The 23,403-nt window shown below is 45.4% G+C and overlaps 1 protein-coding gene across 2 annotated transcripts in view; it reads right to left on the reverse strand.

Annotated features, from left to right (window-relative positions):
- Positions 1–23,403, reverse strand: part of samd11 (sterile alpha motif domain containing 11) — a 46,539-nt gene that overhangs the window by 19,330 nt on the left and 3,806 nt on the right. For both annotated transcript variants that reach the window (XM_061272939.1, XM_061272941.1), the window contains exons 3-5: positions 16,656–16,831; positions 9,992–10,101; positions 1,613–1,705 (exon numbers count right to left, since the gene is read on the reverse strand). In XM_061272939.1, coding sequence (XP_061128923.1) covers positions 1,613–1,705; positions 9,992–10,101; positions 16,656–16,831 — 379 coding nt within the window. The remainder of the gene's footprint in view (positions 1–1,612; positions 1,706–9,991; positions 10,102–16,655; positions 16,832–23,403) is intronic.

Here is a 23,403-nt window from a genome sequence, read left to right on the forward strand (position 1 = left end):
AAATGTTTCCACACCTCTGGTCCTATTTTTGTGAGCAGCGCAAGTCTAGCGCAAAGTGAAGTCTGTGTGCATGGGTGTTTTCTTTATTTTTATATTTTTCTAGACAGGCGCAGTTGGAAGGGGCGTTTGCAATGTTGTTGGAAGGGGCGTTTGCAATGTTGTGGGAGTGAACACTCTTTTCTAGGCCATTCTCTCTTTCTGTCTACGTTTTTCTTCTCTCTCTCTCTCTCTCTCTCTCTCTCTCTCTCTCTCTCTCTCTCTCTCTCTCTCTCTCTCTCTCTCTCTCTCTCTCTCTCTCTCTCTCTCATACACACACACACACACACACACAAATACACAAACAAACTCACAAAGACACAAACACAGGCACACGCACTAAATAAATTCATGCATCTTTGAGAGGCTGAGATGGACCCTAAGAGTGAGATTGTAAGTGCTCGGTAGTAGTACAGATCAGTCAAAAAGACGAAAAAAAGGGCGGGGTCATCAAACAAAGCTCCTGTTAAAACTCACTCACTCCCAAAGACATATTTATACGTATGTATTTTCCGACGCCACACATTCAATACCAGACAGGGTATTAGAATAGGGTCTGAAAATGGATGATACTGAACGAGTCATTTATTCCTATAGTTTATCATCGTGTTATTTATGTGTCAACTAATCAAAAGTTTATCTAAAAAACAGTGAGTGTGCGTGTATGTACAGTACGTACTGTACGCATGTTGCGGATGTACAGTATTTCCATGGATGGGCTTGAATGTACGGTAAGGCGCCCTTGGTTTTGCCTGTTCTATAATGCATCAGTCAGGAAGTCTTCTTGAGGAGCCTAGAGGGAAAAGCTTGCTGGTTGCGTCGGGCGCCCAGTTTCACGCCACATAAGAGAAATATGAATAATAGACGATGGTGACCGGATTGCTGCACTATTGCCAAAGGTATTCCTGTCAATCCGTGATTTATCATGCACTCATATCATATTATGAGCACATATAAAAAGTGTACTATGAAGATTTGCTACAGTGATCCGCAAGTGCTCGTGAGGAGACGCACTACATTAAAAGTATATTGGTGGTCTTGTACAGTAATCACATATTTACCTGTATTTAAAAGTGAGATTTTTTTTCATACAATGTGACTTTGAATTTCAAATAAAATATAAAAAAGAATAGCAATATTTTTGCCTTTAAAGATAATATCTTTATTTGCTATAAATGAGCTTATTTGAAGGTATAGTTAGGGGAAGGCATGTGCCATCTGTGTTGGGAGGGTTAGGGGATGCGTGCTGGATAAAATAATGTGGAAAATGTGCCATTCTCAACTGTCCATACAAAAACAATTCTCAGCAGATTTTAACATGCTGACTCCTCGCAAATGTCCTCTTCATCATTAGATCAAAGGTAATTTTATATGCGGATATACCGGATAGTACCTGGCTATGTGTGTTTTGCAATGATAGATTACGTTTGATGAATGACTTTTCGAATTTTATAGTCCAAGTCAGTCAAGTCTCTTGAATACCAAAATGTATGTTTTAAGCAAGCAATCCACGGGCTTGAAAATCAACGATTACAGTCTGACTCAGCTCCGCCCCTAAGTGCATATTTGGTCTCACCTTTGGGGGATACGCTGCGTGACTTCTTACTGTCCGAGGGAGAGTTGCTGCTGCTGTTGGGAGAGAAGCTTCTCCTCTTGCTTAGAAGGTCATCTGTAAACACAAACAGAGCAGAGGGTAAATGGATGGAAACAATGTATATGAAATCTTCATACTGCTGAACTACTGTCTGTCTACCGGAATGGATGGTTGCTGGGGAATTAACTTGGGTGTGATGTAAAAGAGTTAAGCCCCCCAACCCCCCTGCCCCAAAAAAAAGTTAGAGGTGGAAAGAAAGAGTTATTGAAGCAAGCCACAGGCATCTGGAGATGTGCCTTTTCTGTTGGAGATGAGAAGGGGCCTGAATCGCCTCGATGGCATATCTGTCTCTCTCACTCGGTCGTTGTGTGTGCGTGTGTGTGTCTGTGTGTGTGTGTGCGTGTGTGTGTGTGACAACAGGACAAGGGTTGTGTCTCAGTATCTCACTAACGTCTTTTCCAACAGTCTGTCCTGAGGTCTTATCACACATCTTCCACTCTATGTGTTTGTCTTTGGCCTCTTTTTCCAGATGTTGTCCTAAAACCCAAAAGATTGAATAGCCTGAAAGCTAGTGGTGTGCAAACTACAGCCTGTGGAACATTTGCAGCCCGCCGTCCATTTTTTCAGACGGTCGTGTAATGTCCCAAATTTCCAATTGACAGTCCGTGTTTGTTTTCTTGCAATGTACTTGTACTACACTTTCAGACAGGAGACGATGAACAATTCAATTTTCATCTCTCATTTCCTTAATTTCCACAAGACGTGCCTTGGAATCATGATTACTTGCTTCATGTTTACTCCATGTCATGGGCAGCTTAGTACACATTGCTCTTGTTTTGGTTCTGAATGTGGCGATGTGATGCTGTTAGTGCTCAACACGGGGACATGAAGGCGATGTAGGCCATGCAAAAATCCTTTCCCTTCACTGATTTATTGGTCTTTGCGTGGTACCTAAATTAAACGTGAAGATAGTCAAAGTTGCCTGTTTTGATTTTTCTGTGTGCGGCCTTTGAAAGAAAAAGTTTGGACGTGCTTGCTACGAGCTATTTTAATTCCTACAGCCCGCGGTATACCCGTTTGGTTTTGACTAATGCGAACACATATCTCTCATTAAAAATTCCTCTCACTTGTTCTCTCCTCTACACCTGAGTTCCTCCCAAGACAAACACATTGCCTCCCTCGCCTTTCCTCATCTTGTGTACAATCACAGCACCCCCTACTGCTGCCTCCTCCTCCTGGCCGTCTCCTCCCCTCTCATCCTTCCAGCCCGGGCGTCTAACCTCCACCCCCTCAAACACACCTCAAATCAATACGGGCCTAATCACGCAGGGAGGAGATGCAGACCGCGTCCCAGGAACGGAAAATATGTTTGTCGTCTCTTTTGCTGTCTGTTTTTTTCTGGCGTACCTCGCCTTTTTCTCAGACTCTGTCAGGCAAACCACAGGAGCAACTGCTTCCGCTGTTCTGCCCTTTTCCTGCCTTCTCGTCACTGAGGGTATTTTTGTGAATGGGGAGGAGCATTTGTTTTTTCCTACAAAGAAAACGACGGCTCTTTCTCCTCTTCAACACAACAGATGTTTATCATTTGTGCATGGAAAACAATGAACAATAAAAACAGCATCAATAGTTTGGAAGCGTTAGTAGATTTCTCTCAGTAGCCTGGGGCTTGTCCAAACCAACACTTAAAAATGTCTCTGTGTTTTGGCATGCTATCAAAGTATGTTTTTGGAAAACCGCCTGCACCGTGCACAGTTTATGTCTGCCTGGACATTCAGGTTGGACTACACTACTTTTTCCTTGTTAACTATCAGGCATGTTATTTACAGAAATGACCTCCTTCACGCTGCTGACTGGTCAAAAGGTTATTTAGGTTATAGGCCCAATGATGGTCAAGTTCAGCTCGGCAGCATTCAGACATAATTATATCGCATATATTTTTGACTGCAATTGTGGATGATATATTTCACATGGTTGAAATGCATTTGCAAGAGGTTTATTATTAGCCAGCAAAATGCCATAGTCAAAGCAATTTCATTACTTTGGAAATGCAGTACTGAGTGTGACCAGCAGGGACACGTTACTTCCATAACGTCAACTCTCACCCAAACTACAAGAGTAGTGTATTTAAAATATATTTTTGGATACTGGATGAACAATTAGTTGGTGCACAAGCATGTGATGTTGGCATGGTATGAAAATGGCAGTGCCTTTAGGCATTTTGGAGCTCATTTCACAACATCTGTATGTGGGACTTTTAAATGTAACGACTCACATTTCTAATCCTTCGTTTGATGTTGTTGAGGAGATCCAAGAGCATTACGACCCTAAAAAAATGATTGGAGGGAGGAAGATGCTAATAATCTCAATGATCTCTTTTTTTAATTATTTACACTCTTAGTGTTTCGTTTCCCCCGCCCATTTGTCCCTTGTAAAATCCTGCACCTCCTAATCCAGGAGTAGCGACAGTCCCCAGTAGCTCAAGCCTCCATCCTACCTTCCAAAAAATGCAAAAAACATGCTTCCACCCACGCCCGAAGACGCTCGCTGATGATCAAACACACATACTTGAGTCGTCTCTGGAGCTGACCTCACTAAAGACACGCTGTCTCCAGAGTGGGTGCCCGAGGGCCAAAGATTTGAGGGCGGCAAGCTTTTAAAGCCAATTAAATGGGGCTGCTTAGAAGACTGATGCTCTCTTTTAATGCCCAGCCCTGAGCTGTGCTAGCGTCTGTGCAAGCCGTTTACTAACTAAGGATGCTTACAGTCAAGTTTGCTACCCGGGGCGCTTCCCCATCACGCGCTTGCTTGTGTACTGCAGTGGGGGTGGTGATTATTATTTGATCGTCGGCGATGTGATTTTAATTTTTTGAAAGTGCCGATCTGGGATGTAGAAAACAAGACTACGCTATTTATCACCATTATGAGTGCATGTCAACACATATTACATAAAGCTATATTGGCCCTGCTAGGATTGTGTGCATTGTTCTCTTGTTAGCCCACTCCACATCTGTCTGTACCACAGGTGTCAAACTCGGGTCCTCGAGAGCCGCAATGATGCATGTTTCAGATATTCCCCATGATCAAATGGTCAGGATTGTTGTCAGGCTGCTGCAGATCATTTGAATTAGGTGTGGTGGAGGAGGTAAACATCAAAAATATGCAGGAAGGGACACAAATTGGACACCTGTGGTCTATATTTTGGTTCTCTATAGCTTATTCTAACCGGTTGAGGGAGATGGTCCTCCGACATGGATTTGTTCAAATCTTCTGGTTTTGCCTCCACCATTTTCCCCATAGAGATTCCTCAACTGTTGGATTTGTTTAGTATAGCAATATTTCCATGGTTAAATGGTACCAACTTAGCATACTTTTTGCCACCCCTGTTGTTGTAGAAATTAAAATAGCACACTAAGTGAACCGTGGGGCTAGCAACTCACAGAACATCTACTGGTCAACAAATAATGATCACTACTTTCTGACAAAAGAAATAAAACAGGAAGACTCCAAAACACATTTGCTTAAAAAAAAAAAAAAAAGCACCCAAAACAAAATTTAGCTTGTCTTCTGGTTGTAACAAACGACCACATGCCAAGAAGAGGGAACACAATCCATTGGCTGTCATCCATTGTTGTCCTCTGCTGTCTTGAAATCATTGGCAGGTTACACGATGTCACCCTGCCACTATTTATGCTGACACAGCCATTCTGCCAAGACGCCCTGAGCTGAAAACGCAAGCCCTCAGATCAGAGTTGCAAACTGCTCTGCATTACGTAAATGTAAAGGAGCGTGGTCCAAGAATTGCTTGGTATAGCTTGTGATTTGGCCCTGCACAAACACATAGAGCTGAATCCTCGTCCATGCAACATGTCTAAATGTCACTAAATGTCAACCTTGCAAGTTAACCTCCTTTATAAGTGCAATTCATCCTACTGAGAGGAAAAACAGATGAGAAGGAAAGAGCAGATAACAACAGAGGAAACAGCGGGATCTAAACCATTCTTTCATGTGACACCATCAGGGCGAACCATCAAGCAAGGCAGCATTCCTCGCTCTCTGTTTCTCTCCAGTCCGATTTCCTCTCCTCCCTCCTCTCTCCATCGCAGGGAGCGTGGTGACAGCTCAGACAGCCAGACTCCTTAATTCCTCTCTTACTCCGTTAATCTGTCATCTTTATCAGGCCAGCAAGGGGGAGGCGGGTGGTGGGGGCCGCGTGAGGAAAGGCGGGGTGACAGGCGGCGACGTGGGGTGGGCCGCCAGCCGCAGCCCCCCAATCAATCTCCACATTACAGCTGACAGAATGGTGCTAATAACTTATTGATCCCCCCTTCCGTGCACTGGGGCCTCCACCGGCCCTGAAAGCCCCATCATTGATTGGCTTACGGGACGATGCAGCTGGACGAGGGGCTGGGCGGGGTTCGTGGTCGGTGATGGAGACGGGGCAGACGTAGGGGCGCTCGGGCTCGTGCCGAGGAAGGCTTCGCCACTGCCAACACTCACAAAGTACACACAGTAATACAGTTGGGCGTCTTGCTGGTCTGTTTGTCGTCCTCTGCTATCCGCCGGGGGGACGGAGGAAATTAAGAGGAGTGGAGCTCAAGAAGAATTATGGGCTGCATGAGGACAAAATGTGTCGCTAAATTCTAAGTCATCTGGTGCACAGGTGGCTGCTTATGTTTAAGAAATTTACAGAAGCCTTAATTTAGCCCATTTAGATTGGCGAAACAGTGAGAAACATGGATGGAGCCATTAACAAGCAATTAAAAATTAAATTAAATTTATTAAATTAAAGATGTTGGCAAAATTGGGCGGCTCGGTGGCGCACTGGTTAGCACGTGGCTGTTCAATTCCACCTCCGACCCTCCCTGTGTGGAGTTTGCATGTTCTCCCCGTGCCCGCGTGGGTTTTCACCGGGCACTCTGGTTTCCTCCCACATCCCCAAAACATGCTTCGTACGCCAATTGAGCACTCCAAATTGCCCGTAGGTGTGAGTGCAAGTGCGGATGGTTGTTGGTCTCTGTGTGCCCTGCGATTGTCTGGCAACCGGTTCAGGGTGTCCTCCGCCTACTGCCCGATGACTGCTGGGATAGGTTCCAGCCGTGACCCCTGATGGATGGATGGATGGATGGATGGATGGATGGATGGATGGATGGATGGATGGATGGATGGATGGATGGATGGATGGATGGTTGCGAAATGTAAGTTACAAGGAGACGATGCATGTTTTCAAAAGTGATTCATCAAGCCTGAATGTAACTTTTAATCTCTAAACTAAATATCAAACATGTATCTAAACTTTTTGTCAGCAACACTACTGCATCTTCAAAATCGTGACAAGGTTTACCCCGACTCTCACTAATATCAGCTACCAATGAGCTCCAGCTCAGCTGCGGGACCCTATGTGCCACTGAAAATGACTCCCCTCCACCCCGCGAAAAAAAAAATCAATTTCTCTTCTGAAATACACACTGAGCTTGTTCTTTTTAGCTAGTCCCCCAACGGTGACAAAGTTTTAACCTAAACTCTCTGACGCACATTTTATGTATTTACCACCAAAATATTATACAAAAACGATATTCCTTATTGGGGGATCGGGCGGGGCTCATGCTTCGAGAGGAAAAATGAGAGGGAATGCGCCAAAATGAGTGAATGGGGGAAAACACAATTTTGGGGGTGTTTGTGGTTGATGTAATTTAGCATGATGTGGGTCCTTTAATAACTATATATAAGTAGATGCTAAAGTAATACTTAAAAGGCAACTTGCACTCAGTCTGCGAGAAATAAAATCCTTTCCTAAACATCCTGTGTTCCAGATTTTCATGCAAGTAAAAAACAAAAGAGGCACTTAAACCACACTAGGGAAGATGCTCACGCACGCACGCACACACACACACTCACACACACACACACGCAAACACACACACGCACGCACACACACACACAAACTTGCAACTGCCTGTGGGAGTCTGTGTGGAGAGAGGAGGGGGAGGAAGAGGTCCAAAAACACCTTATCTGCCTGTTTGAGTCTCCGGTCTGACCACAGCGCCACAGTTTACAGTCTCCACAGGCCGCCAGACTCTCAGCGTCGGCGCCCATGCTCTTCCTCCTCCCCCTTCCCTTCCCTTCCCTTCCCTTCCTCTATCCCCTCATCCCCGCATCCCCCCATCGCCGCTCACAGACTTCTGAATAGCCGCCGGCTGGAGAGCGAGAGCGCGAATGAGGGAGGGAGGGATGGAAAGGAGAAGAGAAGGCGGGAGGCAGCCTTCCTGTCTGTCCCTCAGATTTAATTAACGGCCTGCTCCGGCACAGAGACGACCTCCTTTCCTCCCTGCGCGCACGCACATGCACACTCACACACACAGACACACACGCATGCATGCAGGCGGCGCTGTCCGCCACCATAGCCGCCGCCAGCTCTCCCCCAATGCCGCCAGCACACTCATTCATCTCTCTTTCCTCTGTCTCACTAATTCCAAATGTTTCTTCCATCACAGCGTCTCTCTGCTGTGAGCTTTCTCTTCTTTTGCCTCATGTACTTCCTGTTTTTGTTTGCGGACACTTAAATTTCACATTTCAGTGTAAAGTTGCAAAGTTGACAGAGGAGCTGGAGAAAACACTGGAAGATAGACAACTCAAATAATCCCCAGCTCTCAAACTTACCCCGACACCCACATGCGTATTTGGACGTCAATCCTAACCTGTGTTGATTTTACGTGGGCACGCATTCCATGCAGCTATCCGCTATTTGTGTGTAATTGTGTGCTTGTAAATGTGTGTGCGTCTAATTTCACCGGCAGACAGAATTAGAGGCTCTGATCGGATTGGACTTGTTTACAGACACGGAGCGTGGCGCGCAGGCGGTCCGTTAAATCACGCTTTAATGCTCAAACGGACAGTCTAGGACCCCCTGTAGCAAAGGCAAACGGTGGTCAGCAGCCCCCCTAACGCCCCACCCTTTGTGACTTCGCACAACACAAGTATTAGTTGAGAATGATTAAAGCAGCATTTGGGGGTGAGGATTCATCTCAACATTGGATGAACGAAGCTGCCCGTTCTAATGGCAGTGTCCTCGCACCCACAATGCCTTGCTCTCACAGGTACCGTATGGACAATTAATCCTGCAGACAAAAGAGATGAGCAAACAGAGAGCGAGGGAATGGAGGCGTTGGGTCTGAGCTGATTTGCCACTTGCTGTGCTAATGGCTAATAGGATGAGAGAAGGCAGGGTCACTCCGGGGGCAAATTTAGGGTGTTACCCACAAACTGGATTTTAAGGCGGGATGGATATGCGTATGCTATATCTTCTGTCTTCAAAGATATGTGTACTTTATAATAGTGGTTCTCCATGGAAGCCTTCAAGTTGAGTAATCCGCAGCTCTCAAACTTCATACACCTTTTGAATGTAGTCTACTACTGCATACACACTATATGATTATGCTGTTTTTTTAATGTGTTTCCTAAAAATTTTAATTTTTATTGTATCTGGTATTTTATTAGATTTCAAATTTTTTTTTGTCACATTACACTATAATCAAAACATTAGAAAAGCATACAGTATATGAGAATATTAGAAATGTATTAGAATTATTTTTCCAACTCCTTGCATTTATTTCATGTTTCACCTCTTAGCTATAATAGAAGTAGTAGTACTACATAGAATTTTTTATCACTATTTTTTTTTACACTTGTCTATATTTGTTACTTGTCACTTGCGCATACAACCTCGCAAACCTACCAACTTTTGATCACATGATAAAAAACTTCTATAATTTTTGGGAGCCAGATTATCATTTGCTTCTGTTAAGATAAGTGCCGCACATCAGGAATGAAAAAAATGTGCTCTTTCTGTATTTAGTTTGCACACTAAACACAAATATGAGTGGCATCCAACATCCAAACATAGCGTGATAATAGCTGATTAGTGAGGGTGTTTTCCGACCATATGTCTTTAATGGGGGCAAAATATCCTCCACGCAGGCTACCTGACAAATAACAGCGATTAAACGCTGTCTGTTTTCTGTCTGTAAGATCTTAGCTTAGCACGCCACGATTCCTTTACTCACGTGATTGTTTGGATTAATAGCAAACAAAGCTATTTATTCAAAGGTAATTTGAAACAAGGATTTTAACCCCCAAACCAACCTGCTGCACAGAATGTAGGAAGAACATTAAGTAACAGACAGAAGAGCGACCGTCAGGAAGGAGTAATAAGCTTACAGCAAAATCCCCCAATCGCACAAATTAGAGTCAAATAAGAGAATACTTACATATGTTACAAAGAATGTGTGAGTGTTAGCAACACAAAGTTACACGCACAGACACACGCACAGACACGCACGCGCGCAACATCACTGGAGGTCCCACCTGTGTGTCCTGTACTGGCATTGCGGTCAGAGGCTGACTGGCCCTCGGGCATGCCATGCTGTCTGCTGTGGTGCAGGTTGGAGATGATTGTAGAGAGGTCACTGTCCCGACTGACGCACGCACACATGAGAGGAAGAGAAGAGAGACAAACCGTTAAGCACGTCCAAACAGAAATCCCCAAGTTCAAACCAGTGTGACATAAACCTTTTTACACTCTACTTACGACAGAAAGACTTCAGATAGACCAAAAGCTTTGTGCCCAAATTTAGCAGCTACAGGTGGCTATGTTGTGGACTGGCTCTTAGTTCTGACGTGTGTCACACTCTACTGCATCCAGCACTTTTGGCTCTCATCCCCACTCATCTTCCATACTTAGATCTATTATCCAACATATTCTCAATCTCTAAGTAGTTTAACAGCTTAAATCCTCATTATGCTGCTTCTGAGACAGATGCCAGTAAAAAATTTCAGCATCGAGCATCCACTTATAATGTAATACACAGAAAATAATTCAACTGAACAGAATATAATTTTGTGAATTATTCTACAGCTGTGATCCAGGATTTGCCATTTGCAACCCTGCAGTTAAAGTTGTGATAGTACCAAATAGTACATAATAGTAGTACATAGTAGTACAATAATACATGCCGGGCAGCACCGAGCTCGACCGGAAGAAATGCAGGGTAGGTCTAATATGAATATTATTTTGGGTATTTTCATATATGTTTTATTTGTATGTGTTGCAGCTCTGTGTGTTATAAGTAGCAAGGTCTGGAATACGTATATATCTCCTATGATGAATGAGGTTTTATTTAAATCCAAATTGAAAAAGAATCATCAATATCTTATATACGAATACTTAACAATACATGTTGACGCAGTGCCTTTCCACAAACAATTAGGGGTCCCTCACATTTTCCATTGCAGTGAGTTGGTGTGTGTGTTGGACTCGGTGGCCTGCTTGCTGTGTGGGCGTGAGTTGCCGACAGCTTTTTATGATTGTCCACAATAGTTGCGCTCGGTCACGTCACTCTGCGTGCGGCAGGCCTATGACGCAGCGGGTCGAGAAAAATAAAGACACTGGGATGCTTACTTGAGAGTTGTGGTCAAATAAATGTTCTCTTTTATTTGATGTGATGGTGTGTTAGGACAAGCATCGATCGGCGCTAACGTTACCATCCAGAGATGTGATCAGCGCTTTCTCATACTTTGCAGCACACACTTTTTTCTTGATGATATAAGACTAATCCACTTCACTGTAGGGGGAGCCCTTTTGGCCAAAAAGTCCATTCTTCCTTAGCCTTGTTTTAAACCAACAAAAGGAAGGAAAAAATGGGTTTACCACCTCAAGTTGGCTGAGGCCGTCCAGTTCCCCATCAATTACCTCTTTCCTCGCCAGCAGACCCACACAAGTGTGTCAGGGGGGTATTTCATTTGCAATCTGATTACCATCCTGATCGCATTAAATGCCATAATGATGGGAAATAGCCGCTTAGCATTCAGGGGGAGTGTAGCAGCCGAGTAGTGGAAGTGTCGTCACACTTAATGGCTAACAGCTTCTGGAAGCAGTGGCTTGGTTTTTTTTTCTTTTTTTAGCTGACATTCCAAACAGCTATTCATTATTCTCTAATTTTCCCACCCAAATCAACCTTAAAAAGGCATTTTCCCCCCTTATTTTTTCATTTTGATCGCACCCTCAGTATGTCATGTCAGCTCGCAAGTTGATTAAAAGCAGAGCAGCCTCCGAAGGGGGTCCGCTATGACTCTGCAAAGCGGCGTTTATGGGACAGAAGTGGTGAATGGTTCTTAGCTGCCACCACTATGACGATGCCACACTGTTTGCGGCGGCTGGATTTGGTTTTTTTTACAGCCTCATGATTACAGGCTGCCGCCGTAATGTCAGGCTGCTGGCCGCCAGGCTGTTTTCCACACGCTAACAGAAAAGATGAAGGGGAGCGTCGAGAGCATAATGCTGGCCTCGCCGGCCATTTTTCATTCACACAGAAGCAATGACTCAGAAAACAGTCAGACAGTTAACTAGTAAGCAAGGGGAGCTTTGATTGGCCCGTGAACTGCAAACCTTTTACTAAACGACAGACGGGGTCACTTTAAAATGAGAAGCCATCTATATCTGAGAGGCTGATTATCATCACAACAAAAATGAGATGTAGAAGAGATGTTATTAAATTGTGACTCAAGTCATATTACATGAGTGGCGCCCACAAATACAAACAATGCGTGAAACAGCAGCCAAACTCATCGTCACACTCGCTCGCTCCATCACTCAAAGTAATCATGATAATACTATCGTGAACTTCTCAGGGAGGTTGGAGGTTTATTATCCTGTGGCGCGTCGGCCGCTCTAAGCCACAAACGGCAAGGACATTGTTAGCGGAGTAATTAGCGCACTTTTCCTGAGCTGTCCCGCCGGGACTAATGAGGGGCTGAAGCCGATCTTCACCCACGTCTGGCTGCCCTTAGCCCGCCCCCTTTCCTTTCAGTGGATGGCGGCAAGGTCACCAAGGGGATGGAGTTTAAGACCCCGTCACCTGAGTCAGCACTCCCACAGGAGCTGTAAGAATGGGAGCCTGGTGCGGCGAGGGTGAGCAGGGGGAGCGGGCTATTATATGAACGTTGGGCCTTGCTGCTAATAAGGACACAAGCCGCCATTTCTTGCTCAGCTCATTCCCGAAATGGTGAACTCCACCCTTTCATCTTGAACCGCGGGAGAGATGTGATTAATGGCTGTTGATACAAGTTTTAATAACAACACACTATAATTATATTTCTACCAACAGCACTAAAATAAAGATTTTCTTCAGTAGATGAATTTGAAGAAAAGCAGGCATGGTTGGTTACTTTTTACTACAGCTTTTTGAAACCCTAGTACCTCCAAATATACAAATGAGTAGAACCTCTATGGTCGGACACAATTCTTTTCACTAGCATCCATCAGGAAACTACGACTGAGAAAAGTCCAGACAAACAGGAAAAGACATGGCATGAACAGCAAGCAGTACCCCACTGAGACCTTGGCATGCCATGTCTGAGGTGGCGATGCTGGAGGTCACAGTATGAGCTGGCAAGCGGAGGCGCCCCCGACGCCACATCTCACGCCGCCACTGGCAAAGTGCTGACAGACTTGCTGCAGGGATGTGAAGGTGGAGGAGAAAGAGCGACTGAGACAGGCTGAATCAAAAGTGGGATGTAGCGTGGAGATCTCCTCAAACTGTACCCGCCAAAGCAGCCGGAACCCACAACCCACCACAGATAACATACGCAGCAAAATTCAAATATAATTAAGGTACCACAAAGTTCAACCACAGTCATTTCTGTGATGCTGGTTTGAACTCTGATTTGGTCGACAAAACAGATTTTGATGGAGCTCATGCATTGGTTTTAACTATAAAACATCGCACATGCATAAAACGTCCATGGACAAAATAATAGCAAAAATAGTATTGTGCAACACACACACACACACTTTCATGCAAGTGTTTTTATTGGGGGGGAGGGGCAGCAACTGTTGTGCTGCTTCCAGCTATGAAAGGCAGCACACAACAGAGAGTCAAGCAAGCAGAGGTGGAAATGAATAAAAATGGAAATAAACAGTAAGCAACAGTAGCTCGTCTTCACTTTACCTTGCTTTTGTTTCTCCTCAGGCACAAGTCACAACAGCCGTGTCACAGATTCTGGCCATGCGCACTCCATTGACCTCCTTCATTTTTTACTCAATGCACTGTTTGTATTTTCTTGTTAAAAAAAACTCAGAGACCAAGCAAACCGAGATCAAGGGCATCATGTCAGAGGCTGCCTTCAATTCTTGAGAAGTTTGAGAGAGACTTAGGAAGAGTAAACACCCTCTCAAATAATAACTTTTGCAACTTTTTGGCCTCGGCAAACAAGCGTCAACAAAATGGCTTCAAACAAAAAGCACTTCCAGAAAGCCATAAAGCCGGCACCCCCGAAGCTCACTAATTAACACTTGGAAGAGAGACATTTCCAGTAAATTCACACTGTCCGTGACCTCTTCCTGGAACAAGGTAATGGCACAGCCACAAAACAAATTTTTGAATCCGGTAAAAGTCAACTGTTTCCATGCTTATTACTCAGATTGACAACGACGTAACCATGTAGAAATAGGAAGCGTGTGTTTTCAAGAATACACAATTATATGAATTTAAGTTCAAGGCTTCAAATGGTTGCAATAACTCTGGTCGATGAAACCAGCTGATACCGTCCTTGAATGGGAAAGTAAAATCCACCATTTAAACATGGCTCTTGAAAAAAAAAGGTTTAAAAAAAAAAAAGTCCAATTAAACAGTGTCATTTGCACAAATGTTCATAAATCTACCTCGAAATGATCCATTATGTCAATTAAATGAGCTGGAACTTGCGCCTCATACTTTTTTACTATGAAGTCAATTGACTGGTTTAAGTAAGATCTCTTTGCCATTTAGCATTGCACATTAAGTATGACTTGATGTTCGCTTCTGTAGGTCTTCTCACACTTTGTGATCTCCTTATTCAATAATATTACTGACATTTCTTCTAAATGAAAGTGATTAAGTGGCCAATGATGTGTTGTAAGTATACACAGTATACCCCCAACCCCCACCCCCCCAGGAGGCTAAACGGAAGACATCAGTGGGTCCAGAGATGCTTGCTGGGTAATTACCCTAACTCTTTGTCAGCACTTTTTAATCGATCTTGAAATAAACTGAAAAATAATGCGGTAAATCAGTTTTTTTTTTAATTGGCTATACTCCAAAGTTACCAGCATCAAGTTGAGTTTTTTTAGTTTAAGATGAACTGTATCATGGGGTTCACCCCATTGGACTTCTTGTGCCGTTGTTGAATATTACTTGGGTGTCTCAATTATCTTAAATTGTGTCTGTGCGACATAGAGATGGACATTTCTAAGTGATGCGTTACAAGAATAGTCCCCGAAAGAAAGTTATAGAGCTATAATCTCTCGTGAACTGTGGCACAAGCTGAATAGAAAGTGAAGAAACTAAAGAGATGAAAGCAAACTTGTGCCTCTTATTCAGCCCATGGAGCTGTACAAGGTTATGTTGATGATGACATACGTTGGACGGCTTCAGTTTAGATGAAGGTTGTCGCATGCGAGACTTTGCGACACGTTGCAGTGGCCACTGATGATACACGCGCACACACACGCACACGTCGAGGCGCCCTGTATTTTTCACATCCATTGGCCAAATCCAATTTGTTAAGACCCTTCTGCGACTCACTTACGAAGCTGCGGTCAATGGAAATCACATTTCTGTGATTGGACATCCCATTATCCCTTTCGTCCAGACCTGCATTGGCGGATAAAGCGGGGCCGAGACAAATGCCCGGGACAGACCGGAGCTGCGGCTCCAGCGAGTCCGTCGCCTTTCCAAAGGGTAAAAGCCTGACATATTAGTCATAAGTGTTCTTTAAATTCATTATCATCTTAACGCGCCAGCGGCGCAAGTGTCAGGGGAGGGGAAGCCCTCGTAAATGAGGTTAGTGGATCCATTTAAAGCGTCACAGTTGGTGTGCTGTCCGCTGTGTCACACGCAAGTCTCAAGACATAAAAAACATCCCCTCCCCTAATGAGCTTGCACAAGCTGCTAATATTGCAGCCGGGGACTTTCTGAGCTTAATCAATGAATGTCCGCTACGTTATATTCATCCACGCTCTGTCAATTTTGCACAAATCTGTTTGTTCAAGTATCAAGTGATCACAAGTGGATGTGGCGCCTCTTCTAAAAAAGTCACATGGGCTCATTGCAACATGCGCAAAATTGCATCGAATTTTCAGTCATCACAGCGCAACAGCCCGTTTGACTCATCTGGGTGAGACGACCTCAACCTGACCCTGTGTGTGACATTCGACTGTCTTTGCGTTTCTGTGTGCATCAAAATGTGAAAGTGACATTATTTTGTCACATATACATAACGTACAGCAAAATATCTCCGCTGCTTTTAACTCTTCTCTGAGCAAATCCAGATCTAGTCGAAACCTAGAATATCAACCGTACAATTTTTGGGTGTGGGGTGAAACTCGTCACTGGGGAGGAGGCACACGAGCGCGGTGGTGAAAAAGTGCAGACTCAACACAAAAAGACCCCAAAGGAATGGAACGAAGAAATCTTCTTGCCGTGAGGCAGCAGAGCTAAGCACTCTTTTGCCAAGATCCTGCATGTTTTGCTCTAACCGTGATCTTGGAGTCACTTTGAAGCAATCTGACTTCCTCCCAACGTGATGAATGGAATTGTGCGACTGCGGGCCGGATGTGTTTGCTAATGCCACATGGCTAGCGCAGTTTTTAATTTGGGCAGGGTTGCTTTGAGGCAGTACCTCTTCTTCCTGCCATTAATCCTCGTCTAATTTATTCTGTTTGTATTAATTCATCACTGCATGTGCCCAGATCCTCAATCTTTTTAAAATGGGATGCAAGAAAGGATGAACATGGGCTCCAGTGGTCATTTCACTATTCGACACGTTTGGCATGTATTATACCTCGAGCACGGACCAAGCAATGGCATGAAAAATACATCAATAACTCATGTCAAGATGCATATAATGAGAACGGATCAACCAAATCCCTCCCGATGCACATGTTGAGCCTTACATACACGAGTTAATCACTCCCATTTCAAAGATGGCATACCTCTTGCGCACTATACTGTAATGAAGCTCGTCCTCCTGCTTGATGTGGCCGTGATCCCCACTGGCCCGCTCGCTCCCTTCGCTGTCGTCACTGCTGAAGATGGAGGCCAGCTCCTTCTTGGGCACACGGTTGGGGGGCAGCGGGATGGTGCGCTTCTCAGCCAGGCGCCCACGATTCTGTACAACAAGGCACACGAGAGAGAAGTGAGTGCTTCATGCAGTTAGCATTTAAGACAACAAGTGCAAAGCTTCAGTTGATGGAGACAACTCCAGTCGACCTACGTCATAGTATGGTTCCGTCACTACATTGCTGACTCATTAGGCTTGGTAAGGCCCAGGAACCTATGCAAAATAAAATTACCTCTCAAATATCCGCTCTGTTTGAATATTGTACACCTAAATTATGACTTGGGGGGTTACCATGATATTGAAATGATTCCCATAAACAACTTGGATGTCTGAGTAAGCAAATGGAGTGCCTTTTGGCTAGTAACATTTTTCTGCATTTGTTCTGAGAATGTCTTTGTTGCCTGAAATAAAATCATACAATCCATGTCCACTGTGCAGCTTTAGCTACAGGGCACTACATCTACATCAGGGGTCATCAACGTGGAGCTGGCAAGTACCTGTTAGTCCCCAAGAACTACATTCTAAAAATAGCTCATGAGCAACAAACACACATATTTAGGACATTTAGAAGTGAAGTTGGAGAACATTCAGTGATCAGCCTGTCCGGCCCAATGGCAGGAATACTATGGAAGGGAAGAGAGCAGGGAGAGAAAAGGATAAGAGCAAGAAAAGAGCAAGATAACATATGGCGAATGAATGGAGCATGGATTTTTGTTTGTGCAAGGGAGGTCAAACAGAAAGAGAGAGAAGAAAAAGGATAAAAGAGAAGTTGGTGAGTAAAACTTGTGAGAGAAAGAAAGCGGGTGTAAGAGAGTGGACATGGAAGTTAAATTTACCCCCCCCCCCCCCCCCCCCTTCCGTCTCTGTACGCCGACATCCCTGCTCCCACTCCCGGACGCCTTCCAGCCCTGCAGCTATCCCTTCCACCACACGCAAATCCGCTCTTCTCCCTCACTCCCTTCCCATCCCTTCCTCCCCCCCCTTCTCGCCTGGCTTTTTCCCTCCCAGGAGGCGCTGCAGCGTGAGTGGCAGCCAGGCAGGCGGCGGGAGGAGGAGGTAGTTGGGGGCTCCTAGCCAAGAGGCAAACAGGTGCAGCCCCTCCGGAGTCTCTCAAATGGCAGACATTAAACAGAGTCGGGAAGGGGAGGGGAGGGAGGTAGGGAGCTAGTGGTGCGTGGCTGAAAACATCCCCCAGGATGAGCAGGCCACAAACTTCTGCCATATTTCTTCTCCCTTCACTATTCCTTCATTGGCCAGAACAGAAAAACACTATGCCCTCTTTCCTCTTTCCTGTGGCTGCTTTGCACAAGTATCGCTCTAATGCCTGAGGACAGCGTGTGGACCACTTTGTAATTTGAGTTGCTAGTTTGTGCTGGGAAGGGTGGGGGGGCTTTGTAAACACCAACCAATCAACATCACGTCAAGCACGGCAGACTAAAACACTCGCATCTGTTCAATGCAAATTCTCAGCGTCAAAGTCCCTTTATTGCTCTTGTTACAAGGGAAACACACATGTGCCCTGCGCTCCTCTCCTACACACACACACAAACGCACACCTGTTCCTGGCGCTTCCCCTCCAAAGTGGGGGGTTTACTCGGCACATGCCAGCAACACAGCCCATACAAGAATAGCTTGTGTGAGCCCACTTGTGACTAAGACTGCGAACGGGAGACAACCACCCACATTGACTGTGACATAGCCAGCCTGACAGTCCCCTGTACCCCGCCTCCCCCACCCCTGCACACACGCACGCCCATGCCACTCCCGGAAAGCCCCAATCCTTTCTTCAGTGGCACTGACGCAGAACTTGGGTTGAGCTCCCACGGCTTCCGGCAACACTTTGGCAACACGGGGGAGGCCTCGCCAAAGCAAAAACACCGAGCAAAACACACCCCTGGCGGCCCACGTAGGAGCCCTGAAAGGAAAGACGCACACACACACAAACAGACATTTGTGTGTGTGTGCATGTGTGTGTGCGTGCGTGCGTGCGTGCATGTGTGTGTGTGTGTGTGTGCAGAGGCGACTTTACTGTGTGTGGTCAGCCTCGTTTCAGACGCGGAAAAAAGTCTCTCATAAAGTCCCACTAAAAGCACCACTATGAATATAGCCTCCCACGCGTTGTTCTCTCTGACAGTCGAGCAGCCAACGAAAATATCTGGGCTTCACATTCAGACATTCAGAAAAACTCACATTCATGCGTATGATGTTAACTAGCCATCAGGTACTCTACAATCAAAGAACAACGCCGGCAGTAGAATACTACGCGAAAACGATTCAGCAAACGGTTCGATTTCCTAGACGAGGTGTATAAATATTGTACGTGATAGTCAGAATCAGAACGACCACATCACCTACAACCGGGCCAGCGTGTATCTCAAAGGATGACACGTTCATTCTCGTGGTCTTATTCTACTTTTACACGCATTAGCAAGTGAAGCTGTAAAGATTAAGATTTTCTCCTGCCTGGGAGTGCATAACAGAAATAAAAAATGATAAATAATTGTGATGAGCTTTCAATTTTGAACAAACTTTTAAAACGCATTGTTGTTGTGTCATCATCATAGACTAAAGAAGCCAACAAATGCACTGGGTCAATCGGCAATAATGTTGTTGTCATTTGTTGTCAATAGGGTTACCCCAATGTCACTTATTTGCATGTACATACTTATCTTTGAGAACTCTACACAGTGAAATAAATATTTGGACACAAACACTGCAGCGACACACAGAAAAATCATTTGACAATACTGGCAGGCATAGACCAGAAGATTCTTCTTTGTGTTGTTTTCAACAAATGTGTGCACCACACTGCCACCTTGCAAGCCAAGACGAGCACAACAGGCAAGTCGTGAAACAGAACCATATTTGAATGAATTTGCGTTTTGAAAAATATTTCATTGTGTACATAAGTGTTACATGTTCATTAAAACTTTAACAGCATGGCAACAAACAAGGTAACAGTGTCCAATCGCAAGCCGAGGACCTATCCAAATGATCTTTCAGCTGCAGCTTGGAGCAGTTTTAAATGCTGAAGGCTACACCCATGACTTCTGATTGCATTCTGTGTGTCCCGAGTAGCATGCCACAAAGAAATGAGACAAACTTGTGATAAAGCAATGCATAAAAGCATATATTCTTAGATTGGTTGGTGTCATTGTGATTTGATGAATTGTGAAGCTGCAAGGCTTGACTGAAAAGCAACAAAAGCATCTTGTTTGTAATCGACAACACAATGCGCAACTTTGGCAAGCAAAGGCGATCCCATTCAAACAGTGATTATAAAGAAATCAATGTCACTAAATTTATTTCTGACTTCTAACTGAGCTCTTGGTGGAAAGAATGAATAATAAGGGTGGGTTTTTTCTTCATTTTTTTTTCTCTTTCCCTCACTTCCCTTGCGTTATTTCCTGAAAGGTGGCCTGCCGCTGGCTCCAAGCAGCATTAGCAAGCTCACACCCTCCCACAGACACACACACACGTGCACACGTACACACACATACACACACATACACACACACTGTGGTAGCCGCCCGTGACATTCCTGCAGCTGCGGCGCTAGCTCCCCCTCGCACGCGCCCCCCCCAGCAAACTCCCTAGGGGACGAATGCCTAATGAGTCACGCGCCTGTCTGCCGTTACCTCGCCGTGTGTGTGTGTGTGTGTGTGTGCGTGTGTGTGCGTGTGTGTGCGTGCGTGTGTGTGTGTGTGTGCGTGTGTGTGGAGGCGGGATGGCGGGATGGCGGGATGGCGGGCCGACTTGGCGTGAGCGCTTTGGGGAAGGGGAAGGCGGGGAAGGCGGGTGAAGAGATGACAGGGAAGGGGGGGGAGTGGCGGCAGTGTGCACAAGGCATGAGGGCTCAAATGAAAGCTCAGAAAAAAGGCCAAAACAAACAGCTTGTCCTCTGTGTACAAGCTCGAGGTCCACTTCATCACCACGTAAAAAATCTTATTTTGTTTAGTCTCACCACCTCATGTCTGGCCCGCCGGGTGCTTGGAAACCGAAGTGGCATTTTCACAGGTTCGTACCTGGGTAGTGATTAGCCGCTCGCTAGTTAGATTGAGATCACTCAGTATGCAAACACGACCAAGGTAACCTGATTACTGCCAATAACCGGATTAAAGCACTAGTAGTTGATTAAAGTGTTCCATGGCTGGCAGTAACCACAGAGCAAATGGGAGGGGAGCAACTGTCGTGTGGAGGCTTCGAAATGAACAAGGACGTTGAAGAACCACTGTATACCAAAATATTAGGAATGACTCGTCATCAAATAGCCTACAATGTATTTAGCCCATCAAGTGATTCCGTAGTATAGTGGAGAAAACTTTGTTGTGTGTTTTTAGGCTTTTTGAGAGGCAAGAAAAGTGAGAAAGCATCGTGAGGCGGGCAGGCATGCGACCAAGTCCCCCACCTTCCCACACGCACACACAAAAACAAAGACACACACACACACTCGAATTCATCTGCACTCTTGGCCCCCACGCGCTGAGCCGAGCGGCAGTTTCAGCCCAATGGAGCGGCACAGGGCAAAGGGGGGCGGAGAGGGTAGGGGGGGGGTTGCTGCAGGGGAGTTTGCGGTGACGGGAGGGGGCGGCGGTGCACAGAGGGCGAGAGGGCGGCGAGGCGGAGGGAAGGGGAGGGGGGTAGTGCTGGAGCGGCGCTGGGAGGTCAGTGGTGGTGCAGTCAAGCGTGCCAACGCGCCTCTCACGCTCCCCTGTCCCTCTTGTCTCAACCCAACCCCGCCCTTCGCCACCCCCCTCCTCCTGCTCCCTCATTCTCCCGCCGCCTGCGTGTTTGGATTGGACCGCCGAGACCACCGCGGGGGAGCTTTCCAGACAGGTTGCTACTGGATCTCTGTGACGGCGGAAGTGGAGGCGAAGACAAGGTTGTATCACAAACACACCTAAGATGAGTTTCGTGACATGAAATGGCACAATTAATTAAAAACACCACTAAAACGACACCTCCTCGAGGTTTAAACAAACACTTTGATGAGTTTTAGTCACGCACACACTCACACTACCTCTATAGAATGCAATCATTTGGAATCATCAGTTACGTCAGGCAAAGGGAATCAAGATAAACTTAGATTGCCCGTGTTTATCTCACAGCATTTTAATTCAACCACTCTTTATCTCAACTTCATCTTTTTTATCATCAATAACAATCGAAAAGTCGTTCTCACAATATGCCAGTTGCGGCATCATCATTCTATTACCAGGCTGACTAACAGCCAATTTAACTTCTTTTCAAGCCTTCTTGTTGGAGCTTGTTGCTAATGTATGGCAGAAGATGTTTCAGGAGTTTGTGCAAGGGCCCAGCAAGACAACAAACTAGCAGAAGTCACATGTTGCAAAAGCGTGCGCCCACAGATGTTGGGAAGAAGCTTTCACAACAATCGCTCTTGGCTTTTATTGCGAAAAAGTACCAAACTAATAGAAGGATTTACATTGTTTCACACTCAAAATGAGCCACGCAATAGCACGTTCAGTTTCTAAACACAAACATAGATTTGGCTTTCAGTCCAAATAGCGTGTTTGAGAAAATGGACACCAATTAAAGCCAATCATTACCTAACTCAACTTGAATGAATTTCGGAGGGGAAAAACAACCGGAGGATGTACGGACAAGTGTCGGCAACATGTCTGGCACATGTCGCCGTTATTATTGATCTCCATTAGCGTGCTTAAAGGAGCACATCCTTGGAGTCTCACTTAGTCTGAAAGTGCAAAAACACACTATGTGACCACAATTCTGCACACTTCTCAGCCAATAGCCTATTCGGGTGTTACCATAGCAACATAGCTTCAGCAACACACACGCAAACACAAGCCCAGTGACCCAATGAAGACTCACCCTCACAAATTAGCTTTTATTTTGGAGCACAATAGTGTTTGTGGCCATTTCCACCCATGTTTGTGAACGTGCGGGTTTAATTCTGTTTTGCAACAGCGTGGAGGGATGGGGGGTGGGGGCATGATTGTAGGTGGGGGGCCTTTATGAGCCAGAGGAGGCGACTGTAATTTCCTCCCATCCTCCGCCAGTTCCGCTGAAATAACAGAGTAGAGGAAGCCGAGCTCTCCCGGGAGGAGACGCAAACACACGCATGCACACACAGCTTGCTAATCAGCCGGCCACCCTGGGCTCACCCGCACACACACGCACACACACAGACGTGCACACATAAAAGTGAACAAACACCACATTTAGAGCGAGGGCCATAGTTTTAAAGTTCCGCCGGAAAGTTTCTGTCTTTTATGGACCCAGTTTTGCAGACGAGGCAGCATTTAATACATCCATTAAAGACCGTTCAACACCTGATGATCACATATAAGGCTAAGGAGGAGGGAAAAGCTTGGCAATCAACAGCCTATCAATCACTCAAGTGTGAACACATGACGTTACACATATAATTTCATCACTAACTGTCAAGCGTTTGTGTGCCAACATGACAAAGAGCTCCAGTCCCCGCTGACGCTGCAATTATACTTGCACGGGGCCTGAGCAGGCAGGTGGAACGTCTTCCCACCAGCTGCACCTTTTTTCTTTCTTTTTTTTTCTTTTTTTTTTTTTTTTTACCAACGCTGCCTATAGCGAAGTGAGATCACTTAAAGTTCAGCTGT

This window comes from Syngnathus typhle, linkage group LG2, assembly GCF_033458585.1.
Source record: "Syngnathus typhle isolate RoL2023-S1 ecotype Sweden linkage group LG2, RoL_Styp_1.0, whole genome shotgun sequence".
NCBI classification, from domain to species: Eukaryota; Metazoa; Chordata; class Actinopteri; order Syngnathiformes; family Syngnathidae; genus Syngnathus; species Syngnathus typhle.